We start from the raw sequence: 26,219 nt of genomic DNA, 5'->3' as shown, positions 1-26,219 counted from the left end.
GGTCTGGCAGGTGGTCGTTCCTGAACCTTTACAGCGTGAGGTGTATGAGGGTCAACATGAACACGGAGGTCATTTCGGGGAGAGAAGTACATTGACTCGAATGAGACGTAATTACTACTGGCCTTCTATGTCTGTGGATGTTCCATGTTGGATAAGGCAGTGCAAAAGATGTATATTGGCCAAGGATGTTTTCCCCAGACTCCGAGCTCCTATGACATGTAGTAATGTCTCGGCCCCATTAGAGGTCCTCGCCATGGATTATACACAGCTTGAGCAGTCTTCTGGAGGGTACGAAAACGTACTTGTTCTTACCGATATGTTCACCAGACTCACTGTTGCTGTTCCTACCAAGAATCAGACAGCAAACACCACGGCAAAAGCTCTGATTAAGCACTGGTTTGTGTATTACGGTTGTCCGGCTCGATTGCATTCAGATCAAGGCAGGTGTTTTGAGGCCAACGTGATCAAGGAGCTTTGCAAAATCTATGGTATAGGAAAGAGCCGTACCAGCCCATACCATCCACAGGGGAACGCTCAATGTGAAAGATTCAACCGTACCATGCATGATTTGCTAAGAACCTTGCCACCAGAGAAAAGATGGATTGGAAGACTCACCTTCCGGAGCTGGTGATGGCTTACAACAGTCATGTCCATTCATCCACTGGTTATTCCCCATTCTATCTGATGTTTGGAAGGGATGCCCGTTTACCAATGGATGTGCTTGGGGAAAAGGATTTAGAAGAGGATGAGGTTGATAACCTGGACGATTGGGTGAAAAGTCATCATGCAAGATTGAAAACTGCTGTGGAGGTTGCAAACGCAGTGTCTCAAGAGGCATCAAAAGAAGAAAAGAGGATATATGACCGCAAATCATTTGGAGCTCTCGTGAGGCCTGGAGATCGGGTGCTACTGCGTAACCACAAACACAGGGGTAGAAACAAAATTCAGGATAAATGGGAAGACACACTGTACATAGTAGTAAAGCAAAATCACTCAGACATACCCGTGTTTACTATTAAACCAGAAAAGGGGGGTTCGGTGAAGGTAGTACACAGGGATCAGCTTCGGCACTGTTCATTCCCGACACCTACGACACCGCGTGCACACCAGCGCGGATTGAGAGACAAGCCAGAGTCAGACACAGACATGTCAGACATTATCTGTTTTCCAGAAACTGCACAACATTCCACTTACAGTGCACACACAAAGGGTGGGATCGAGGGGAGTCAGGGGAAGTAGGACAGCATGACAGCAATGAGGGTCAGGCTGCAACATTAGAATCAGAGTTGAGGGTACAAGATGACTCAGATGATGCTGATGTTTCAGAAGTTGAAAGAGAAAGTGTTCCTGAGTTCAGACGTTCTCAGAGGCAAAACAAGGGTACCTTACCTGTGAAATACAGGGATGACTACATTCTAAAATAAGAGTCCATAAAGTTCTGTAACCTTTAAGGTATTTGGAGATTGAGTTGTACATTTGTAATGTGATGTCTTCCTAATATGTTGTTTGTGTTTCAGAGATGAATCTGCTGGAAATGTCGATGGAGTGGCAGGGTTTAGCAGGGGGGAAATGTAACGGGTAGATATTATCTTAAATTATTTTTTGGGGGGGACTTTTATTTTGACGGGTGGACTGATTTTCGGTGTGTTCGGGGCGCACTGCGAGAGAGAGAGGAGATGCGCGCTGTGTTTGATAGTGTCACAAAAAGAAAGTGAGTGTTGTGTCATGATCGAGAAGCCCGTTTGATAGTGTTAATCGGAGCTTTAGTCGACTAAAGGACGACAGCATCAAGTGTTTTTGTGAACTGTATCACGCATTTCGTCATTGGAGTTTTTGTGTCGTTTTGCTCCGCGGATTGCATTGCTGTGCAACTGTGACGCAGTGATGCAGCAACGTTAATAGTTCGTGAAGGCTACGAGAACTGTAAGTGCTTCTTCTAAAGTACAGTTTTCCCTTGATTGACGACGATTGAAGAGATTTGTCACGTTTTTGCGGTGTTTTGCACTCTTTATATTTAATTGAGAAGCAGCCTGCAGCCTTACGAACTGGTTTCATTCGATTCAACCGAACTGGTCTCAGTCATTTGTTTGTTTTGCACTGTCATCGCGCATGATAACTGCTGTACAGAACGGCTGTACATTGCCATTCGTTTGGGACGTAGTTTTTGTGAAATTTCAAGTTTCAGACTATTTTGTGTAACCCTGCCATTCAACGACATTGCAGATTGATTCATCTCAGTTTGATTCATTTTGGGTTCGACTCATCTTAGTACTTTTTCATTTTTGGGATGTTTCATTGTGGCTGAGTGATTCAATTAGGAGTCTATTTCAACGCACGCTACGTCGAGACCACTCATCTCAAAACATTTTTCTATGGACTGTTCTTCTTCCTAAGTCTTTTTGATATTTTGATGAACAGTGAAATGTGAGAGTTCATTGAACTACAGAACCAAATGTGAACTGTGAATGTGAACACCTAAAGGGACGTTTCACGTAAGTGTTTCTAATGTGAAATTTCATTGTGTTTGCAATTGTTTCTTGTGTTTTTTTTCAAGTGTGACTGTCTAACAGTGATCATTTGCACAGTGAAAACTCATCCTAAGTGGGGTATAGAAAAATTACAGGTGTTTTCTATTTTGAATAACCATTGGGTTTGAGTATTGTATAGGTTAAAAGTTAATAACTTTTAAATTGAAGGTGATTGTGGCATAGTGAGTTAAAAAAGAAAACTCAAAGACTGTATTTGTTTTTTTTGTTTTTATTTGGTGATTATAAGTAACAAGTAATAAGATTAAGTAACACTTCATTACAAGGAAGGAAAATATATACAGAAAATAAACCCTGTTTAATTTTTGTACTTACTATCAGTGTATTATTTATTCATTTTTCTTTTGGTTGAAAGCTGTCAGGGAGTAGGGGCGTCTTACCCACTTTATTAGATCAGGGAAGGGAGGAGTATTTTAGACTGTGTCTCACATACATTTACTTCAGGAAGCCATCTTGTGACATTACTCTCTCTGAAGCCTACCCTTGCCGGTCTGTAGAGTGCATCTCAATAAAGTAGGACACAACATATGTACACTAGTATATAATAAGACTAAAAGCACTGTTAACGGGGACTAAGATCCTTTCGTTATTCAGTCTTCCAGGGCAGCTCTAACGAATTCCCCCTACAAGACGGGCTGCATACCCCGTTACACATGGCTACAGCAGTGCAATGACATTACGCAGCGCCCGTGAGCCCCTGCTTGCACAGGGAACGTGCCTTGCAACCATGGAGACGGTTGTGAGAGACGCTGCGTAATATCATTGCACTGCTTGTAGCCATGATACGGCAGCAAAGTTCCTTGATTATTACGCCGGAATGAGAGTATAGTTCCTAGCCATATCAGCCTAGAAAATCGCAACTTTTCATTTTCCGCTGGTGCTATGCTAAAAGTGGTACCGCCAGAACCGGAGATCGGCTGAATGGATTCGAAAACGGTAAAACTCAACTGTTTAACTCTAGGGGAGTTGGAAAATTAGCCTATTTTCAAAAAAAGTGGAGTGTTCCTTTAAAGAGCCACAAAACGGATTTTATTGTTTGAATTTCTTTAATAACTACACAGTTTGAAAGCTGGGACTTTGTTTAAAGGGATAGTTCACCCAAAAATGAAAATTTGATGTTTATCTGCTTACCCCCAGTGCATCCAAGATGTAGGTGACATTTTTTCTTCAGTCGATCACAAATGATGATTTTTAACTGCAACCGCTGCCCTCTGTCAGTCAAATAATGGCGGTTGATGGGAACTTCATCTATAAGAGTGAATAAACCTTGCTTAGACAAATCCAAATGAAACTTTGCGGCTCGTGACGACACATTAAAGGGATAGTTCACCCAAAAATGAAAATTTGATGTTTATCTGCTTACCCCCAGTGCATCCAAGATGTAGAGGACTTTTTTTCTTCAGTCGAACGCAAATTATGATTTTTAACTCCAACCGCTGCCGTCTGTCAGTCAAATAATAGCAGTGATTGGGAACTTGAACAATAAGAGTCGAAAAAACTTCCATAGACAAATCCAAATTAAACCCTGTGGCTCGTGACGGCACATTGATGTCCTAAGACACAAAACGATTGGTTTGTGCGAGAAACCGAACAGTATTTATACAATTTTTTACCTCTAATACACCACTATGTCCAACTTCGTTCAGCTTCCGGCTAGTGAGGTCTGATCGCGCTCTGACAACGGAAGTAATGTCTCGCGCTCATTGAGGTATATGGGCGAGACATCACTTCCGTCAACACAACGCGTTTTTTGACCTCACTAACAGGAAGCTGAACGAAGTTGGACATAGTGGTGTATTAGAGGTAAAAATTATATAAATAATGTTCGGTTTCTCGCACAAACCGATCGTTTCGTGTCTTAGGACATTGTGTCGTCACGAGCCGCAGGTTTTAATTTTGATTTGTCTAAGCAAGTTTTATTTACTGTTATAGTTGAAGTTCCCATCTACTGCTATTATTCGACTGACAGAGGGCAGCGGTTGCAGTTAAAAATCATAATTTGCGTTCGACTGAAAAAGTGTCACCTACATCTTGGATGCACTGGGGGTAAGCAGATAAACATCAAATTTTCATTTTTGGGTGAACTATCCCTTTAATGTCCTAAGACACGAAACGATCGGTTTGTGAGAGAAACCGAACAGTATATAATTTTTTACCTCTAATACACCACTATGTCCAACTCCGTTCAGCATAGGTTAGTGATGTCTGATTGCGCTCTGACAACGGCAGTGATGTTTGACATCATTGAAGTATATGCGCGAGACATCACTGCCGTTGTCAGAGCGCGATCAGACATCACTAAAGGAGTCCTGACAGAGTTGGCCATAGTGGTGTATTAGAGGTAAAAAATTATATAAATACTGTTCGGTTTCTCTCACAAACCGATCATTTCGTGGCTTAGTACATTAATGTGTCGTCACGAGCCGCAAGGTTTCATTTGGATTTGTCTAAGCAAGGTTTATTTACTTGTGCTGCTGGTGTGTTAACTTAAAATTTGATTTTCTCCTTTGGTGATTCTGCTTGTTATCATCAGGTGTCTTCAATAATGGTCAATCATGACTCAATTAAACACTTACTTATCTCATTAATGCTTTAGTGGGTGGAATAAAAATATGGCAGGACTTTTACTCTCTGACCCCTGGACTTCCCACCTCTGATAAAAAGTTCTTGTTCATTAAACTGCACGCTGAATAAAATCAGTATCACATTTGTAATCATGCTGATATTTAGAGAAAAACGGCATTATTGTGTAATATTAAATCAGCTTATGTGATGTTCTCTCAAATTTTTAAGTTGTATTGACAATTCAACATTTCAGATAATATTAACTTTCCACACATAGAACAGAACACCACTGTACAGCACAAACGGTTTGCTAACAAATTCTACAGTATCCAAATTTTTCCATGTTTGAGAAACAGGAATGTCCCCCGGTGACTGATATTTGAATCGTCTTTTCTCAACCTGCTCAATATGTTGAATTCTCAGTGAACTCATATTAATTACACTGTGACTATTAAAGTATGAGATATGAGAATGCTGTGATGTCACTGTGATCCTCGCATAATCTCACATGTTGACTGGGAAGTGTGATAAATTATTAGTATATCATATTTAAAAGGCAAATTAAGGCATGTAAAAGATAATTCATAATTAATGAGTGTATTTTTAAAGGCAATATTGTTCTGGATGAACATGAAAAGATTCATTAATCTTGTATTCTCACTTCTCAAGGTCTATAATTGATCAATAGCAAATTAACGGTAATGAATGGTTTTCACTCCCAGTTTAACTTTTTTTAATATTTCTTGTTTTATCTAACTACTCTGGCAATATTGTATGTTTGTCTCTGGACAGATCTTTCGTGGTGACGTTTCCAGCAGTGATTGAGTCGGGATCTGAGGCCAAACTCTGTGCAAGTCTTCTCAATCCCAATGAAAGCCTTGTCATGAACATTCATCTGGTTCATGGTGACCAGAGCACTTTACTGCTGCAGGAGAAATCTGAGGAAGAGTTTCATCGCTGCTTTCACTTCAAGGTCTGCCATTAGCAAATTATTATGAATATATAAAATTACATTTTATAATGTCATAATGCATCTAGTTTTTGTGATGGCAGGTTGTGAAAACATATTATTTCTCATCAGGCTCCTCTGGTCGAAGCAGAATCAGTGCAGAAAATGAAGGTCGAACTTCAGGGAGAGACTTTCAAGATGACTGAAGAGAGAAAAGTCATGTTCAAGCCTTACCATCCTCTGACCTTTATCCAGACTGATAAACCCATCTATCTTCCAGGACAGACAGGTGAGCTGTGAATGTTTCAGTAAATAATGCTGGTGTCACTGACATCTAAACCCTGATCACAGCTGTTGTAGATAATATACATTAAGTAAAGCCTGTTATGATCATGCAATGAGCTGAGCACCATAGGTCAAAAATAAATTACAAATTTTGCTCAAACCAGCAGATGGTAAAAGAGTGTACAGAAGTAAACTATTCAATTTACAAACTTGTAAACAGAAAAGAGGAGCAGAAGATGTGTTTGAGCCATATTGCGATTACAAATAACTGATAAAGTAAATCTCTTGATATCAGTATCTTTACAACTTTATTTTATATGAAATCTAGAGATACTACAGATCAGGGGTGTCTAACTCAGTTCCTGGAGAGCCACAGCCCTGCAGAGTTTAGCTTCAGCCTTAATTAAATGTTCCTGATCCAGCTAATCAATCCTTCAGGTTTGTTTGAAAACTACAGGTATGTGTGTTGAAGCAGGGTTGGGACTGATCTCTGTGGCCTTCTCAGAGTTTGATACTCCTGCTATAGATCGTTACATGATAATCATTTTCTGGGATTGGCCTTCTTGATTCTAATTGGTCAGCTGGTGCAAACTGGACAGAATCTTTTTGTAAAATGACAGCTAAAACAGGCTACTGCAACAGTTGAATTTGGCCCAAAAGACATGTTCACACATTTACAGGAGTGAAATACTGACCGTAAGCAGTTTCCTGTTACATAAGAGCTGAAGATGTCAAAAGTGGAGTTTTTTTTTTTAATTTCACAGTGAACTTCAGAGTTGTTACCATGGATACAAACTTCAAACCTCTTGATCAGCAGGTCTGATGTGTTTACCTTGAAAATTTGAATATTTTGAATACACATTTAATAAATACATATTTGGCTTTTAATCTTTAATTACTATTTGCTCTTTTACAGTATAGTTCAGTAATTCTTGAGGTAAGAACACAAAACCTTCTGTACAGTCACAACAAATCTTTTAAATCTTATTAACACTATAGAAATTCGGTTATGTTTGCAATTATTGTAATTTCATAAGGCTAATTAAACATTTCTTCATTGATAGTCAGGTTATGTGTAGCTGACTGTAACTAAATATCTGAACTGTGTCTTTGGTTTTAAACAGGACAGTCAAGGTAACCGGATTGGTCAATGGACAAATGTTACTTCAACAAGATGGATTTTGCAGCGTTCTTATGAATTAAACCCAGAAGCCTGTCAAGGCATGTACAAACTGAAGGCTTTTATTAGTGACAGGATGATCTCACATGATTTTGAGGTGAAAAAATATGGTAAGTCATAAAAAGAAACAATTGCAGTGTTGCATGGGAAGAATTTCAATAATATGTTTGTATATTAATATCTTATTTGACTACTAATAACTAATTTCTGCCTTCTTACTTCTAGTTTTGCCTAAGTTTGAAGTTACAATAAAAAGCCCAAATAAAGTCTGTGTTGTAGAAGAGGAACTGATAATTGAGGTTTGCGGAAAGTGAGTGTTTTATTTTATTTCCTGCATTAAGAGAGCAGTGTGTTCTTTCATTCTTGGCACAATTAAGTTACTTTAATTTAATTGTTAATTGATTTTTTTTTTTAACTGACAGAGTCAGTTACATACTGTAACTCCCATCCTACACTGTAAAAGACTTCTTTAAAAAAGCATGCAAACCGATTGCCTTTAAAACCAAGTAAAGTGAAATAGGATGTTGTTCTGACAAAAGCTTAGTTAGTATAGTTCATTTACACAAGAGTTTTAGTAACTAAAAAAGAAGAGAGTACTTGATAATTTATTTTAAATAAAATTGAATTGTTACCATTGTTGTGTTTTGAATTCTGAAGTCTGTCTGTGACTCAAGCATGGTCAGAAGATATTGTCACAAATATAGAGGGATTATATCAGCCTGATTAAGTTTCATGTTTCAGGCGTTTTTGACAGAAATGTTACCAATAACATTGTAAAAAAAAAATATTATTTGAAATGAAATGTAATGTTCGTTCATACACACACACACATATCATGTATGTCACAGTTCCCTTCTGTTCCGGACTCCATCACTAATGTTCCTCCCTGTTCCATACCTGCACTCACTTCCTCATCTCCCCATCGCCACGGATTCTCTGCACCTGAACTTCATCATCTGCACTCCCTTTATAATGGACTCACTTCCCTGCACTCCTTGTCTGTTCTTATGTTTGCTTATTGGTTTGGTTGTTCCGTTCTCTTGTTCAATAAACGTACTCGGTTACTAACGTAACCTCGGTTCCCTGAGATACGGAACGAGTACTGCGTATGGGGAAAGGTCTCCTTTTTCCCCGTTACTGAAGCCTTTTTCAATAACGCAGTGTAACTGCATCGTCATTGGTTCACACATAGACAAGTTGTTGAACCAATGACGGAGCGGCATAGCCGCACGGCCTATGGCGACAAAGCCCGCGAATATTCCCGCCGAAATGGGCGGGGTAGCTATATAAGCAGGCGCGTCGCCATAGGATTTCAGGTCATTCGACTGAAGAGACAACACTGAAGCCGCAGCCTCGTGGCACGGCATGTAACGCAGTACTCGTTCCGTATCTCAGGGAACCGAGGTTACGTTAGTAACGGAGTACGTTCCCTTTCAATACTTCACTCGTACTGCGTATGGGGAACGAATTCAACCGCGCCACGGCAGGGAACGACTGGACTTGTCTTGGACACCGCGAGGACAAGTGAGAAGGCTGGAGCGTCGAACCCTTGTTACACTACCAAAAGGGGAGTTAACTCCCAGAGTGGCATGAAGCGGAGCTCAATAGAGGCCGCTGGTCATCATACCGAGATGACCGAGCTTGTAAGGTCGGGACATCCAAATGATAAAATCTGACAAAAGTGGATGGCGAGGACCAGCCGGCTGCCTCACAGATGTCTTTAATCAAAACTCCACTAGACCAGGCCCAAGAGGAAGCCTCTAACTCCTATGGGGCAGTTGAGGCCCATAGAGGAGTAACAAAGAGTAATAGCATCGACTATCCGACAAGCAAGACGTTGCTTTGAGACTGAAGACCATTTGGTGCGGCCACCAAAGCAGATAAAGAGCTGATCGGATTGCCGGAAAGGCTGTGATCGCTCAACGTAGGTCCTTAATGCCCTGACGGGGCAGAGCAATTCCAGCTCTCGCTTGTCCGACGAGGGAGGAAGCACTGAGAGGGAAATGACCCGTGCTCTGAATGGAGTCAAGAGCACCTTAGGGACGTAGCCATGCCTAGGTTTCAAAACGACTTTGGAGTCGTTTGGCCCGAACTCAAGGCATGCAGGGCTCACGGAGAGGGCCTGCAAGTCACCAACTGGCTTAACCGATGCTAGTGCAAGTAGCAGAGCGGTTTTGAGCGTCAGGGGCCTGAGGTCAGCTGAATGCAGTGGCTCAAAGGGAGGCCCTTTAAGAGCTCTGAGGACCAAAGAGAGGTCCCAGGTGGGAACAGTGAGAGGACGAGGAGGATTTAATCACCTAGAACCTCTCAAGAAACGCACCAGGAGGTTGTTTCGTCCCACTGACTGGCCAGCAATAGAAGCGTGAAACGCTGCAATGGCTGCTACGTAAACTTTGAGCGTTGAAGGTGTGCGACCCAGACTCAAACACTCCTGGAGAAAAGACAGTATCGGAGATACGTCACACTCCACTGGGTCTATGTTGCGTGTAGAACACCAGTCAACAAAGACCGACCATTTCTGGGCGTGGAGGCGTGGAGGCGTGTCGTGGACGGAGCTCTCGCCTGAGAAATGGTATTCAGCACGTCCCTGGGGAGGTTAGCAGGCTCCCGTCGAGGGACCAGAGGTGCAGAGCCCAGAGTTCTGGCTGGGGATGCCAAATCGTCCTGTTCGCCTGAGAGAGGAGGTCCCGTCTCAGGGGGATCGGCCACGGGGCTTTCGTGGAAAGCCTGAACAGCTCTGAGGACCAAACTTGGCTCCTCTAGAGCAGGGCCACCAGGAGGACTCTGTGCTTGTCTTCCCTGATTCATCTGATGATCTGCAAGATCAGAGCAATCGGGGGAAAAGCATAAAGGAGGGTGCTGGGCCAGACGTGAGCCAGCACAATGTCCTCCTTCGAGAAATAAATTGGGCAGTGAGAGTTGTCTTCTGAGGCGAAGAGGTCTACCTCTGCCTTCCCGAAGAACTCCCAGATCGTGAGAACCGTCTGGGGGTGGAGCATCCACTCGTCTGAGGGGACATTGCTCCGGGATAGCATATCTGTTCCCAAGTTTGTTCTCCCGGTTGTGTGAGTCACTGAGCGACTGAAACCTTGGTAATGCCCATTCCAGAAGACGCTTCACCAGAGTGCATAAGCGGCTAGACGAAAGACCACCCTGGTGATTTATGTATGACACCATTGTCATGCTGTCCGACTGGACTTAAGACGTTGCGTCCCGTCACGTGTGTCTAAAAGGCGCGAAGGGCTTGAATCACTGCCAACATCGAGGCAGTTGATGTGCAGATGGCTTCTTCATGAGACCACGAGCCGAAGGCCGGTCTGCCCTTGCAAAGAGCACCCCAACCTGTGTTGGGTGCATCTGTTGAGAGCACCGTTCTTCTGGACACCGCCTATAGGGGTACACCTTGACTGAACCATACAGGGTTCATCCAGGGTTTCAGAGCTGTCTAACAGGCCTGACTGACCCTGAGACGCAGGCGGCCGTGCCGCCAGGCGTGAGGAGGGACCCGGAACTTCAACCAGTATTGCAAAGGCCGCATCCGAAGAAGGCCGAGCTGCAGAACCGGGAAGGCGGAAGCCATCAGGCCTAGCATCCTCTGGAAGTACTTCAGAGGGAGATAGGCTCTGTTCCTGACCAATGCCGCGAGCTGCTGAATGGCCAGAGCGTGCTCTGGCGATACTACAGCCGTCATACGGGCTGAGTCAAAGACTGCACTCAGGAACATTATACGTTAGCTGGGGAGCAGTGAGCTCTTGGCAAAAGTTGACCCTGAGACCCAGACACTCCATGTGGCTGAGTAGCACGGATCTGTGATGCTCCAGCTCAGCTCGTGACTGGGCTAGGATGAGCCAGTCGTTGAGAAAATTGAGAACCCGGATTCCCAACTGTCTCAGTGGGGAAAGCGCCACGTTCATGCACTTGGTAAAAGTGCGAGGAGCTAGGGACAGCCCGAATGGAAGGACTATATATTGGCAAGCCACGCCTTCGAATGCGAATCTCAAGAATCACCTGACATGGGGGGCTATCTGGATGTGAAAGTATGCATTTTTCAGGTCCAGCAAGCAGAACCAGTCCCCGGGGCAAACCTGCGCGAGGATCTGCTTCAGTGTTAACATCTTGAACTTCCATCTCATGAGGGAAAGGTTCAGGAGTCTGAGGTCTAAGATGGATCTAAGACCGCCATCACTCTAGGGAATGAGGAAGTAATGGCTGTAAATCGCTCTCTGAGGGGAGACCATTTCTATAGCCCCCTTCTCGAACAGAGACATCACTTCGGCTCGGAGGACGTGAGCGTCGTCCGTGTTTACTGAAGTGGGAAGCACCCCGCAAAAATGCAGGGGTCTGCGAGCAAACTGGAGCTAGTAGCCTTGAGATATTATCCCCAGAACCCACTTGATACTCCGGGGATGGCCTGCCAGGCCCGCGTGACAAGGGGTTGAATGGTGCCGGTTGGCGGGCCGCTGGAAGGGGGGCCTGCACACCGGCTAGTTTTTAGAAATGCTCATGCATCCTCATGAACGTGGCTTGCGGGTTGAAACCGGCAAACGACACGCTGAGAAACTCAGTAAACAGATATATGCTTCTTGGAAAATATACATGTGTCCCACCTGAGTCAGGGGAGAGCATCAAGATATATTCCACAGAGCGGTGTCGGAAGTGAGAACGCTCTACCTCAATGAACATGGCTTGCAGGGCAGAGCCAGCAAGTCACATGAACAGAGGTCCAGCATAATGAGCATGTTAGTTCCACCAAGCACAAGTGAGCATTGAGCTCGCTTTCAGTGAGCGCATACATCCTCATGAACGTGGCTTGCAGGGGCAGGGCCGGCAAACAACAAGCAGAGAGACTGGAATAAATATGCTACATCAACTGATATGCTGAATATAAATAACATGGGTCTCACCTAAGACAGGTGAGAGTGTCGTTATATTTCTCAAAGGACGCTTGCAGGGCAAAACCGGCAAGCAACGCGCTGAGAAATTCAGCAAACTCGGCAGAAATACGCTGTATCAATTGTATATATACATATATATAACATATTTCCTACCCGAGACAGGGGGAGAGCGACATGTTATATTTCTCAATGAATGCGGCTTGCGGGGCGGAACCGGCAAGCAACGCATAGAGAGACTCAGCGCAAACAGCAGAATCAGCTCCATTAATACAGTATAAAAACATGTTTCTCGCCCGAGTCGGGGGAGAACGTCACGTTATATTTCTCAATCGATGCGGCTTGCGGGGCAGAACCGGCAAGCAACGCATAGAAAAACTCAGCGCAAACAGCAGAATCAGCTCTATTAATAGAGTATAAAAACATGTTTCTCGCCCGAGTCGGGGGAGAAGGTCACGTTATATTTCTCAATCGACGCAGCTTGCGGGGCGGAACCGGCGAGCGACGTGCATTGAGATAAGGAAAAATACACTCACACAAATAGAAAATGTATCATGAGTCTCGCCTAAGTCAAGAGCATCATGTCAAATTCAGCTGAGAGATTGTTAACTTCTGCAAAAATCTGCTATATAAACTGAATGTTTATAACATGGGTGTCACCCAAGAGGGGGGAGAGTGATATTTCTCAATAAACGCGGCTCGCGGGCAGAACCGGCGAACAACGCATAGAGAAGACTCAGTGCAAACAGCAGAAAGATGCTCCATTAAATTAAGCATATAACATGTTTCTCACCCAAGCTAGGGAAGAAAGACATGTCATATATCTGAATTAATGCGGCTCGCGGGGGAGGGACCGGCTAATGAGATAATGAGAAATAAACTCACTCAGATAGAAAATGTATCATGAGTCTCGCCTAAGTCAGGGGAGAGCATCATGTCAAATTCAGCTGAGAGAGCGAGAGCTCGCATCCTCAACGAGCGTGGTTTGCGGGGGAGGACCCGGCAAATAACGCGTTCGGAGACGGCATTTGAAGCAAACGCCAGCGAGAAAGTAGAAAAATAAGCTCTGTACTCACCTGACGGAAGTCGGCAGGGAATAAGCTGAATTCTCTCAGATGCTGAAGGCGGCATGGTGAACAGCTGCTAGAGAGCGAAGATCCGCGGAGCGAGGCTCTGCATGTGCCACAGTTGTGGCGTGGCATTGAGGCAACGCCGCCGCCGTGAAAACTGCGATTGTAGCTCTTTTAGAGCAGCGAGAGCCGCTGGGAAAGCTCTTTTAGAAAGCGACGTTAAGCCGCGGGAAAAGCTCTTTGAACGGCGCCGAATGGCGGCAGGAGACGTGCTGAGAGGCAGCGGGAAGCGGGCGGCTCGAGAGCGGCGCTCGAAGCGGCAGTCTGCGAGGGCGCCGGCGCTGTCTTCATTCGGCGGTCTCAGCTCAGCCCGCTGCGGGAGCCTCTTCGACGGCGGCGAGAACTTCTCCCAGGCGAGCTTCTTCCAGGCGGCGAAGGCTTCAGCCGGCGATCAGCGAAGAGTGATATGAAGTCATCGCTGAAGGAGAGAGAACTGAAATCCTATGGCGACGCGTCTGCTTATATAGCTACCCCGCCCATTTCGGCGGGAATATTTGCGGGCTTTGTCGTCATAGGCCGTGCGGCTATGCCGCGCCATCATTGGTTCAACAACTTGTCTATGTGTACCAATGACGATGCAGTTACACTGCGTTATTGAAAAAGGCTTCAGTAATGGAGAAAAAGGAGACCTTTCCCCATACGCAGTACGAATGAAGTATCGAAAGGGAACCCATCTCTACAGAAGTCTGATTCTGAATCCTCTTTGCTGCAACCACACCTGTAACAGAAGAACAGACCTATCAGTGAGGACTTCTGCAGCAAGATGGGAATTTTCCTGGTACCGATCTCTCCTGCTGTTCACCAACCTACCAACCAGCTCAGCGGTGGACCGTCTATGGTCCCTTAGACAGGACGGTCACCTGCTGGAGAGGTCCTGCCGGCCTGGTCAGTTCCCCTACCGCCAGTTTCCTCCACGTATCCCTCCAGTGGGTCATCCCACGTTGTCCTGCCTGTCCCAAAGTCCAAGCCACCAAAGAAAATGGCCGCCGCGAAACCCAAGCCGCCTAATGCCGCGTTTCCACTGAGCGGTACGGTTCGGTACGGTTCGGAGCGGTTATGTCTAGGGCTTTACCCTATGGTTTTACCTGATCTCCAATCAGTTTTATACAGTTGTACATGTTTTAATTGTACATTAGAATAATTAAAATTAATAATGGTAGTTATTAATCTCTTATTGGCCTATTTAGCTTGAGCCATGGAACAGAGAAACAAGCCTTTAAAATTGATAAAAGAACACAAATTATACAGACACTCTATATTTAATCTTATTAGATGATTAGTTAATTCCATTTAATTGATTTTACTTTAACAAATGTATTGCAAAAGTTTTATTTAAAGTGTATTTTTAATGCATGTTTGGCTTGTTGCATTTGCACTGCTCTGACCACTAGGGGTCACCGTGGAGACGGGTGTCAGATTGTTTCAAAGCCTCGAATCATTACGGCACATTTGATGAACTGTTGAACTGTTTCAGTGTTTCATGAAGCTTCGATCTGCCCATCACTACTTCTGACATTCGCCGCTGGCTCTGATGTCTCTGTAATGGTTAAAAACAAGATATCATTCATCTAGTGTAAAACGTCTTGGGTTACGAGTGTAACCCTTGTTCCCTGAGTAAGGGAACGAGACGCTACGTCGGATGACGTGATGGGAACCCTCTGTATTTTGTGTTCGTGAAGCACCTCTGTATCCAAACAATGAAAAGACGTGACGTCAGAGGCGGGTGACGTCACGGATCAGGAAGCTATAAAGCACACCTGAGCACAAAGCACGCCAGCTTCTGTAGGTTGTCTGAAGCAAGCGCACCAGGTATGCGGGAGATACGGCCACGTGACGTAGCGTCTCGTTCCCTTACTCAGGGAACAAGGGTTACACTCGTAACCCGAGACGTTCCCTTTCGTGGGATCTATCGACGCTACGTCGGATGACGTGATGGGAACGCAATCCCAACTACGCCGTCTCTTGTAGACTATCCCAACTACTATCTTGTAGCACCCTGGGACCCTCTCTCAAGGGAGAGCCGTGCAGTAGAGACATTATGTCTGAAAACCATATTCTGGTCGGCCAGTAAGGGGCCACCAATATTAGGTCGACCTCCTCCTGGCGAACCTTTTCCAGAACTCCCGGGAGCATTGAGACTGGGGGGAATGCATACAGACGTAGCCTCGGCCACGTCTGCAGCATGGCATCCAGCCATAGAGGTGCTGGGTGCTGAAGTGAGTACCACAGAGGGCACTGAGCTGACTCCTCTGTGGCAAAGAGATCGACTTGAGCTCGACCGAAAGTTTTCCATATCAACTCCACCACCTCGGTGTGGAGTTTCCATTCCCCCGGTCTCGCGCCCTGCCTCGACAGGGCATCCGCTCCCACACTCAACCGCCCGGGGATGTAAGCTGCTCTCAGCGAGGATGCGGCTGGCCAACTTTGATAATGGGCGAGACCGCAAACCCCCCTGATGGTTGATATACGAGACCACCGTAGTGTTGTCCGTGCGGACCAACACATGATGGTCTCTCAGGTCGGGGAGGAAGTGTTTTAGTGCAAGGAACACCGCCATCATCTCCAGCCGATTTATGTGCCAGGAGCGCTGATGGTCCTCCCACAGACCCTGAGCTGAGCGGCCACTCATGACTGCTCCCTAGCCCGTGAGGGAAGCATCTGTCGTAAGCATTACACGACCACCAGAAGTCCCCAGCACGGGTCCCTGGGTTACGAACCAAGGCTTCTTCCACATGACCAGAGCACGAAGGCATCACCGCGTGACTGAACACAAAGGATTGCCGAGGCACAGCGCAGGCTGCGCTCGTGGGGTTCACAGATGGATCTAGCGGAGGGGGAAAAGGGTTTCCCTTTGGTGAAAACCCCTTGGTCCTGAGCCACCACTGTAGGGGTCTCATGTGCAGAAGGCCAAAAGTAATAACGTTGGACGCAGCTGCCATCAGACCCACCAGTCTCTGTTTTACAGTTTTACAGTGGGCCCCTTGCACCCAGCGCAATTGACTTTGTACACCGACGCATGTGTCATTCCTATTTTGCACCCGCGCAAAGCGCGCTTTTCCCTCCACAGAAGCACGTCGCTAAACTAGTGAATGAACTTGCGCTCCCTGGGCGGTTCAGCGCAAAAAAGGAGGCGTGTTCAGGCGCAAACAATCCCTGGTGCTATTTTGCTGTTCCATTAAACAATTGCGCCACTGACCAGAAAAAACCTAGTCTAAAGTCAGTGGCGCGTTGCGCGTTGTTCATTATGCTATTTTAACGATAAATTATGCTATTTATCGTTAAAATAGGGCCCAGTGAGTGACTGGCCTAACTTCACCCCTTTCACGGCCCCGAGAATGGAATTCACATGAGCAGGGGACAACTGCGCCTGCATCGTGGTGGAATCCCAGATTACACCTAAGTAGTTTGCAACCTGACTCGGGACCAACACACTCTTTTTGGCGTTGAGCCTCAGCCCAAGCCTCTTCATGTGCGACAGAACAACATCTCGATGTTGAACTGCCAATTGTTCTGTTTGAGCTAATATCAACCAATCGTCGATATAGTTCAGCACACGGATGCCCTGGAGTCTCAGCGGAGCCAGCGCTGCATCCACGCACTTCGTGAACGTGCGGGGTGAGAGGGATAGGCCGAACGGAAGAACCCTGTATTGGTAAGCTTCGCCCCCGAAAGCAAACCTGAGGAACTTCCTGTGTGAAGGATGGATGGATACATGAAAGTATGCGTCTTTCAGATCTATCGCTACAAACCAGTCCTCGGACCTGATCTGAGGGATGATCTGTCTGAGTGTAAGCATTTTGAACTTCAGCTTCTTTACAGATCGATTTAGCACACGTAAATCTATGATCGGACGCAACCCTCCATCCTTCTTCGGAACAATGAAGTAGCGGCTGTAAAAGCCCGACATTTTGCTGGGAGGGGAAACCCTTTTTTATAGCCCCTTTTTGCAAAAGCGTCGTTACTTCTTGCTCCATCACCAGAGACTGCTCTGGGGTTACCACCGTGGGAAGCACCCCGTTGAACCTGGGCGGTCGTGAACCGAACTGAATTCTGTAGCCCTGTTCTATCATGAGCAGCACCCACTTCGAAACATTCGGGAGATTTTTCCACTCTTCCAAATATTCTACTAAGGGAACCAGTCTCTCGAGACTGGTCTCTGGTGTTTTTTGAGCACTTGGCTCGTCCATCTGACGCGGCGCACCGGCAGACAGGCGAATCACGTGCTGACCGACCCCCCTCGGAGGATCGGTGGAGACCGCTGCGCCCTGACTCACACTTGGTGGCAGGGTTGGCAGAACGGTCCCCTGAGGGCACCGAGGAGGACCCGATATCCGAATCCTCCCGGAGGGGGCTGCCCTCAAGAAATCCTGTGACACTAGTGTCAGGACTTCTTCTTTGAAGCCTTCCGGGAGATAATGACGGTCCTCAGATCCACCCTACCTCCGGAAGGCTTCGCCTGTGCCGCCTGTCCCGGTCCCCAGGCACTACGTGGGGGAGTACGGGAGGCGACACTGGCTTTTTGCTGCGCTCTGTGCGCGGATGTTGCTGAGGAGCTGGCTGTCGGCCGAGGCTGCTCCCGCCCAGCAGCCTCGGGGGGATGAGCGCGGCGGGGAATAACTTTAGAAAACGTCGCCGTCTGTTTACGTGACTCCTGAAACCTGTCGACGACTGTTGACACTGCATCGCCGAACAGGCCATCAGGAGACAGCGGCGCGTCCATGAGCGTGTTCTTATCACGTTCCTTGATGTCCGACAGATTCAACCGTGCCTCTCCGTGGCCACCAGGGCTGCCATAGAACGGCCGATGAATTTGGCCGTTTCCTTGGTGGCCCGGAGAGCTAAATCTGTGGCTTTACACAACTCATGGATTGCCTCAAAGGACGCTTCCCCGCTCTGATCAATTTCCCCCAGCAGGTCGGCTTGATATGCCTGGAGGATAGACATTGTATGAAGGCATGCCGCCGCCTGACCTGCTGCCGAGTAAGCCTTGCCCACCAAGCTGGATGTAGTTTTCAGAGGCTTGGTGGGCAGCGCCGGAGTCTTAAGGGACGACGCGGTCTCGGGCGAGAGATGGCTCGTAAGCGTCTCCTCTACCCGAGGCATTGCCCCATAGCCATGATTTTTTAGGCCAACAATATTGCTGTACAGCGACGTCTGCGGGCTGTACAGCCGATACTGCACGGGTCTCTTCCACGACCTCGACACCTCGGCATGGAGGTCGGGAAAGAACGGGAGACCCCGGCGCTGAGGCAGTGACCGAGGGGGAAGAAAGCGTTCGTCCAGTTTACTTTTCACTCTGGACTCGGCTTTCTCCGCAGGCCATTCTATATTCAACTTTTCAACAGCCCTGGTCACTACCTCTAATAGCTACCATCTGTGAACCCCACGAGCGCAGCCTGCGCTGTGCCTCGGCAACAGCGGGACCGGACCCGCGGGGAACACTCGCCTCGGCGCCCTCCTCGAAGAGTGCTCGACGCGATCGCAGCACTCTGAGGGTGAGCCGCTCACAGTGCACACAGACAGCTCCCTCGAGAGCCGCCTGTGCGTGCTCAACCCCCAGGCACACATGTCGTGTGTATCCCCTTCCACAATGAAGCGTGGGCAGGGAGGAACACACTTCTTGAACTGCTGCTTTTCCGCCATAATATTTCTTTATATGTCTTTCTTATTGTGCTTTGAAACTCTTGTCCTCGGACGAAGAGATCACTGTGTGAATATATCAGACAGACAAACAATAAATAAGACAAACGAGATACAGAGAGCGCTTGCTGAAGACAACAGAAGCTGGCGTGCTTTGTGTTCAGGTGTGCTTTATAGCTTCCTGATCCGTGACGTCACCCGCCTCTGACGTCACGTCTTTTCATTGGTTGGATACAGAGGTGCTTCACGAACACAAAATACAGAGGGTTCCCATCACGTCATCCGACGTAGCGTCGATAGTTCCCACGAAAGGGAACTGGCAATCTTTGGTCTCATGAATTTATAATTTGTTCCCGGGCAAATCGTTTTGGCCGAGGGGAAAATGAAGTTTTATAACTTTATATATTTATTTAACTTTACCGTTGTAGTGCGCTGTACGTTTGACTGAATTGTTTGCTTGTCTTTATTTCTTATTGTAGCCTATAGCTTCTCATATTTTATTTATAATGGTTATTATTGATAATTAAAACTGACGTTTCACAAAAAGAGAAGGTTGTTTTGTCTTATTTAATTTTATTATAGGCTACATACAGTGAAGATAATCAGAGTACATATGCACATATTGCCTGAACCACACATTAATAGGTTTCATGTTTTTTAAATAAAAACGAAAAGAGGCAGGGTTGTGTTTTATATTTTGTTTTGTTATATAGCCTACATGAAGTGAAGATAATTAATGCACACGTTGTCTGAACCACATTTGTGTGTGGCGCCTCTTGTGTTGTCATTCCCCTTGTAGCACGCGCAAGTGACGATTCTCTGTCAACCAATCAACGTTCTGAAGAGTGTAGTTCCACCCTTTTGGTACGGTAACTGTTGTGCTTGGTACCCCAACGAAAGGGTCCCAAAAAAGTGGTACGGTATGGTTCGGAATTAGGGTACCATTCACAACTTTTGACAATGGAAACGGAAAAAAATGCGTATCGTACCGTACCGCTCAGTGGAAACGAGGCATTAGACGCAGTGGCAGCCATTCTCGGCTTGCCATGAAGTGGCCGCTGCGAAGCTCAAGCCACCATGGATAATGGTCGCTGCCGCGCGAGAGCTACTGAATAAAATGGCCACTGCCAAGCCTGGACATTCACCAGGAGAGGACCACTGGCTCATTGATTTCTGGACTGAACCTGCCGCTCCAGTTGTCTTTTTTTTTTTTTAAATGTTACTCAAACCAATCAATTAATCTTATCTTAATGTGGGTTTTCTGAGTACAAAATGCATAGTATGTGAATAGTACAGATTACTAGAGTTATAAAATTAATTTAAGACATATTAATTAAAGTTAACTAAAAAGAGTTAGTTAAAATCACTATTGGATTTTACAGTGTAATATATTAGTTGCTGAACTCAACCCTGAACTGTAGATTATTGGCTTGTATCTTTTTCACAGATACACTTATGGACAGCCTGTACCTGGTAAATCATGGGTGAAAGTGTGTCGTAAATACTTTAATACCAAAAGCCATCACACCAATCCAGTGTGTTTAGAGGAAACCATTGAGGTGTGTAAATTGAAACACAGTACAAGTAATGGCACATTATCTTTCCTCCATTTATCAGTTAAACCACTCTTTAGTTAATATGCTATGTTTGTGTTCATTCATTATAATTAGATAAAAAAGACAGGCTGTGCCGTCCATACCTTAAATGCATCAGTCTTTCTGAACGCCACACTAGAGGACAGGCTTCAGAATTCTCTTCATGTTGAGGCAATGGTTACAGAAGAAGGAACAGGTGAGCTGTTGGATCTGATCTGATCCACGTTACATACATTTCTAGAATTTCTCATTTTTGATGTTTTACTTTTATTTGAATAATTATTTATTTTGGTGTTTTTACTATTTACAGAGATCACCATGACAAAATCTGAATCTGTATTTCTCACTTATGAAATTGGTAATGTCACATTTACTGACATGCCCAAAACATATGAACATGGATCAGTTATAGAAGGAAAAGTGAGTCTAAAATCAGTTTGTCTCTGTTTAACACAATTGATGTACAGAATTATTCCTTAATTTTATTTCTTTAAAATCATATTTTCAACAGATCAAACTCTCAAATTTCAAAGGCGCACCGATTCAAAACAAAGAGGTTTATCTTATCGAGGGTCAGACTTGGTCCCCAAAACTGCTCCTAAATCTCACTACGGACAGCGATGGACTGGCCAGCTTCTCTTTTAATACATCCAGTCATCCTAAAAGTGATATTTATCTGATTGTAAGAGAGTTTGTGTTCCATTAGTTTACTTTTTCTAAGTAAGAAGAGTTCAGTTGCATGAGTTATTTTTGATTCTTTGTTCATTGTCAGGCAAGTGTCTATCCTGGGGTCCGTTATGGCTACAACACACCTTACATTTCTGCGGATGAAAAAACAGTTGAGCTCCTCCAGCCTGCCGCTCCATACAATCCAACACTAAGTGAACTGATTATAGAGAATACTGAGCAACCATTAAAGTGTGACTCTGAGTTTACAGCCACCATCAAGTATTATTTTGTTGGAGAGACAATTGAAGACTTCAAAACTGACATTGTCTATATGGTGAGAACATGTGCAGTATGTACATTATTACAGACATGTTTTTGTTTAACAGTGTTCATTGGCAGCACTAGTCAGTTTGTTATCAGAGTGTCATCTGTCTGTTTCAGGTCTTGTCCAGAGGAGTGATCGTTCATCATGGATATGAGAAGGTTGAAGTGAAATCTTCTAATGGAGTAGCAAGAGGCACAATGTCATTCAAACTGTCTATTAGTGCAGATCTGGCTCCAGTAGTGCACATTCTGGTGTACTGTGTTCTGCCCAGTGAAAATGTTGTTGCTAGTAGCAAAAATGTCAACATTGAAAAGTGTTTCAAAAACAAGGTATGTATTGTAGCTTTAGAAATGAGCCTTTTTAAACTGTATTACTGACTCAAATCTAAAATAAACCCTATTGACTGTATGTCACAGGTGTCTCTGCAGTTTTCTCCTGCTAAAGCAGTTCCTGGTGAGAAAAACACTCTCCATCTCTCAGCTCAGCCTGGTTCACTGTGCGGCCTCAGTGCTGTAGATCAGAGCGTCCTGATCCTGAAGTCAGGAGAACGTCTGGATACTGACAAGGTGTGTAGATGCTTTAAGATTTAGTATTGATTAAATGTGTCTTCATAGTGGGAATCTACAGTGTGAATCAAGTGATAACAGACTTTCGTTATTACTGCTATGATCCAACAGTGTTTAAACTGACATCCTGATCTCAGGAGATTTAACAATAATCTTCATTCTTTCTCACTATAATGGAATTAAAGTTTTGTTGAAAAATACATGAATTATTTAGTGTTGAATTTTTAGAAATCATACTAATACACTCTAAAAAATGCTGGGTTGTTTAATACCATGTTTGGGCCAAATATGGACAAACCCAACCGTTTAGGTTTAAAATGTAAAAACTTGACCCAAATATGGGTTGAAACAGGCCAGCATTTTTTAGAGTGTGAACGTGGTCCCGTCACAGATCTTCAACCTGCTGCCAGTGAAATCGGGGTCAAATTATCCTTATAGTGTTGAAGATGAGCAGGAGTGTCTGCATGCGAGACCCCCTCGAGCTGTGCCGACAGACAACACCTATGAATCCTTAAAGGTAACAGGTGGATTATATGTGTGGCAGTGCAGTAGATAATGATTGGCAGAGTATATACTGCACATGCTCATGTAAATGCATAAAAAAGTTCTCTTGATTATAATGACAATTAAAAGTAATTTGAATTTTCATGACTTTTACTGTGGTTCATTATTGCCACTTGACAGAGACTGGGATTGAAGATGGCAACAAATTTGGTTGTGCGACTCCCTCAGTATCTGTCATACAGAGGCTTGACGTATCGCCGATACCGTGGTGAAGGTACATGTACTGTTATTACAATCCAAGCTGTAATGTTTAAATATGTAGGTGCTTGTAATGAAACGTATTTCAAAAAATAAAACATGTACAATTTGTGAAATTGTGAAACTCATACAATTCCACAGTTGTACTGATATATTTGGAAAAAGACAAAGGTTTTTTTCTGTGGTTATTAGTTAACTTTGAATCAGTGTTATTATTGGTAACAAACTCAATATAAAGCTTAACTATTGTAGGGAACACACCCTAGGAAGTAAAATAATAATTTATAGGGAATTATAAAGAGTTGTTTAGTTTACGACCGAGCAACTGAGTCATCCAGTGTTCACTTGCACGAGCTGTAGGCTAATAAGCTCTTGTAGCGGATATAAATATCCAACAATCGTGAAAACACTGATTAGAGCATGGTAACTTTAAGATAGACAGTTTAAGACATTAAATTTTAGAAGCACATAATACAAGACAATTTCTTTTTTTAAAAAATCTACAAGAGTTTATTCTAACACAAACTAATCTAACACCAAACACAAACACACACACACACACACACACATACATTCCTACGTGTTGCAGTAAGAAAGAAAATGAGAGAGAGAGAGTTTTAAGAGAGAAAGAGTGATATGATGAACAGAATTCCTAGCAAAAATATGCACTTCAAAAAAAAAGAAAATTAAGTAAAAGAAAAAAGTGAGTGAAAGTTGGATGGCTTGAATGAGCTGCTTGTCTGTTCTTCTTGTTACTCCGTGGTTCTTGGTACTTGTTCTGCTTACTCTGGTCTTTGCTGACTGGTTATTTCTTCTAGTTTGCTCGTTCGTTCATTTACTCTTGTCTTCTATCTTGCGATATGACTATTTAAACTTAGTTTGTCACACCTCTGAAAGGAGTTTTGGCCAATCAGATATCGTCCTGTTTCAAAAGGGCTTTTCTCTGCCCCCAATCATAAATAGGTGTTACTTCCTGTCTCTGCTTTAGCAGAGAGTGCCATTTTAACCATAATTTCTATTAAATGGAATATGATACATTTTAAACAGATTTCATTCAAGTCAGGATTTAGGAAAGAGGAAAAGAATCAAATCCATTCCAAATAAGGCATACTTTCAGTCAGTCATTCAAGAGTTATCACATTTACATGAATTGTGGGTGTTCTAAGCATAACTGGTTACAAGTAGTATTTGTGGAAATGATTTAAAATGTTTGCAGTTAAAATATGTTAAGTCCATTTAAAATTGTTTGGAACAATTTTGAAGCAGTTTTAGTTGTATAACATTCTCTGTTGTTGTTTTTTTTCTGTGAAGTTCGGAAACAAAAGGTCTGCGTTGTCTCTCTGTTTCTTTGATCTGGTGATCAAAGACTCTTTATCTTCTAGGTGACCATTTGGTGTCACAAATGGCTGAGTTCGTCACTTTTGCCAGGAAGCATGGGGTTATAAAAGTAATTAAGCAAGGATTTTTCTGTAGACAGCTGGAGCTGGAATTCCGATTCTGAATTAGAATTATGTTTTGGAAGAATCATCTGAATGATTCATTTGTCTGGTTTGTCCACGGTTCCTACACTATATAATTTTGTAAAATAAAATTACCACATTAACTTTGGCAGCCTTAAAATACTAAAACTAAAATAAAAACTAAATAAATGGAAACTAGAAAACTCTGAAAACACAAAATCTGTATATGAAAATAAAAAAATATCTATTAAATGATGATCTGCCTTCTGTTTGCTGTTTACTTCAGACGAGATGTAGAATTGATTATTTTGACATGCTGTTCACATACATATCACTGAAAACTACAATATATCACTTTTTTCCAGAGATGGTATATGATTGTGATGATTTGGATTCTGTATCGAATTCAGCTGACAGAGACTCTCCAGCAGTGACGATTCGGACTGTCTTTCCAGAAACGTGGATCTGGGAACTTGCTGAAGTGGGGTAATGTGAAGCGTAATCAATAGATTTAACATCATATTTATCTAATTACTTATCTTTAATAATTCAACTCCCCTCACACCCACAGGACAGAAAATGCCTTGCTTGCCTTGCAGAGTCTGAAACCAGTTTTTTATCATCTGTGTGCTGAATGTTGTTATTTATTACAGGAAAAATTAAAATATGCCTATTGTTGTAATTCCTCCACAGGGATTCTGGATCAGTTCAGTTTCCTGTCATGGTTCCTGACACCATCTCTACTTGGCAGACGGAGGCCTTCTGTCTGTCCTCTGAAGGTCTGGGTCTGGCTCCTCCTGCTCAGCTGACAGTTTTCCAGCCCTTCTTCCTGGAGCTCTCTCTGCCTTACTCCATCATCCGTGGGGAGATCTTTGAGCTGAAGGCCACTGTCTTCAACTATCTGTCCAAGTGCATCATGGTGAGATTTCACACTCAGTTTTATCAAATCATATCAAATATGCCACTAATCATGTATGGTTGATTGACAGGTTAAAGTGACTCCAGCTCCTTCCTCAGACTACACTCTCAAAGCCTCCTCTGATGATCAGTATTCATCCTGTCTATGTGCTAATGGAAGAAAAACCTTTAAATGGATCCTCACTCCTTCTGTTCTTGGTGAGTTTTCCAGTCTGAATCATTGTTTCTCAGTGTTTGTGTCTGTTGTATCTTCACGTACATGTCTTGTGTTGTAGGAGTCTTGAATATTACAGTCAGTGCAGAGGCAGAGGCGTCCCAGACTGTGTGTGACAATGAGATTGTGAGCGTCCCAGAGAGAGGACGAATTGACACGGTCACACGAAGTCTGCTCGTACAGGTCAGCGCACGTCAAACAGATTTCAGACATAATTTATCCATGATCCTAATGCTGCTTATATCAGTATGATGAGTTGATGTGATTGTTTTATGCTGCAGGCTGAAGGAACTGAAAAGACAAAGACTCACAGCTGGTTACTGTGTCCAAAAGGTTTGTCCACAGACTATATTTAGCATCATAGTGTTACTCAGCTGATCACTGATGTGTGTTTCTGTCTCTCTGGTTCATAGGTGACAGTCTCTCAGAGGAAGTGGCTCTGACTCTTCCTAAAGATGTGATAGAGGGATCAGCCAGATCCACTGTTTCAGTCATTGGTAACTTTTACAAATACAAGCAGAAA

The 26,219-nt window shown here is 44.2% G+C and overlaps 1 protein-coding gene across 2 annotated transcripts in view; it reads left to right on the top strand.

The window, feature by feature from the left end:
* LOC137005428 (alpha-2-macroglobulin-like) overlaps window positions 1-26,219 on the top strand; it is a 41,060-nt gene that overhangs the window by 11,566 nt on the left and 3,275 nt on the right. The window contains exons 2-22 of one of the 2 annotated variants that reach the window (XM_067366322.1): window positions 5,904-6,084; window positions 6,193-6,349; window positions 7,110-7,162; window positions 7,262-7,282; window positions 7,470-7,635; window positions 7,751-7,835; window positions 20,635-20,746; window positions 20,858-20,978; window positions 21,093-21,202; window positions 21,294-21,464; window positions 21,555-21,785; window positions 21,893-22,105; window positions 22,193-22,342; window positions 22,734-22,859; window positions 23,027-23,120; window positions 24,930-25,050; window positions 25,258-25,483; window positions 25,554-25,680; window positions 25,758-25,879; window positions 25,978-26,029; window positions 26,110-26,193. In XM_067366322.1, coding sequence (XP_067222423.1) covers window positions 5,904-6,084; window positions 6,193-6,349; window positions 7,110-7,162; window positions 7,262-7,282; window positions 7,470-7,635; window positions 7,751-7,835; window positions 20,635-20,746; window positions 20,858-20,978; window positions 21,093-21,202; window positions 21,294-21,464; window positions 21,555-21,785; window positions 21,893-22,105; window positions 22,193-22,342; window positions 22,734-22,859; window positions 23,027-23,120; window positions 24,930-25,050; window positions 25,258-25,483; window positions 25,554-25,680; window positions 25,758-25,879; window positions 25,978-26,029; window positions 26,110-26,193 — 2,723 coding nt within the window. Of the gene's footprint in view, window positions 1-5,903; window positions 6,085-6,192; window positions 6,350-6,673; window positions 6,784-7,109; window positions 7,163-7,261; window positions 7,283-7,469; window positions 7,636-7,750; window positions 7,836-20,634; window positions 20,747-20,857; window positions 20,979-21,092; window positions 21,203-21,293; window positions 21,465-21,554; window positions 21,786-21,892; window positions 22,106-22,192; window positions 22,343-22,733; window positions 22,860-23,026; window positions 23,121-24,929; window positions 25,051-25,257; window positions 25,484-25,553; window positions 25,681-25,757; window positions 25,880-25,977; window positions 26,030-26,109; window positions 26,194-26,219 lie in introns of those variants that run through there. The other variant, XM_067366323.1, reaches the window with a different exon arrangement.

This window comes from Chanodichthys erythropterus, chromosome 17 (genome assembly GCF_024489055.1).
Source record: "Chanodichthys erythropterus isolate Z2021 chromosome 17, ASM2448905v1, whole genome shotgun sequence".
In the NCBI taxonomy this organism is placed as follows: domain Eukaryota; kingdom Metazoa; phylum Chordata; class Actinopteri; order Cypriniformes; family Xenocyprididae; genus Chanodichthys; species Chanodichthys erythropterus.
Note: the sequence above shows the minus strand (reverse complement) of the source record. Positions and strands in the feature narration are given on the sequence as shown.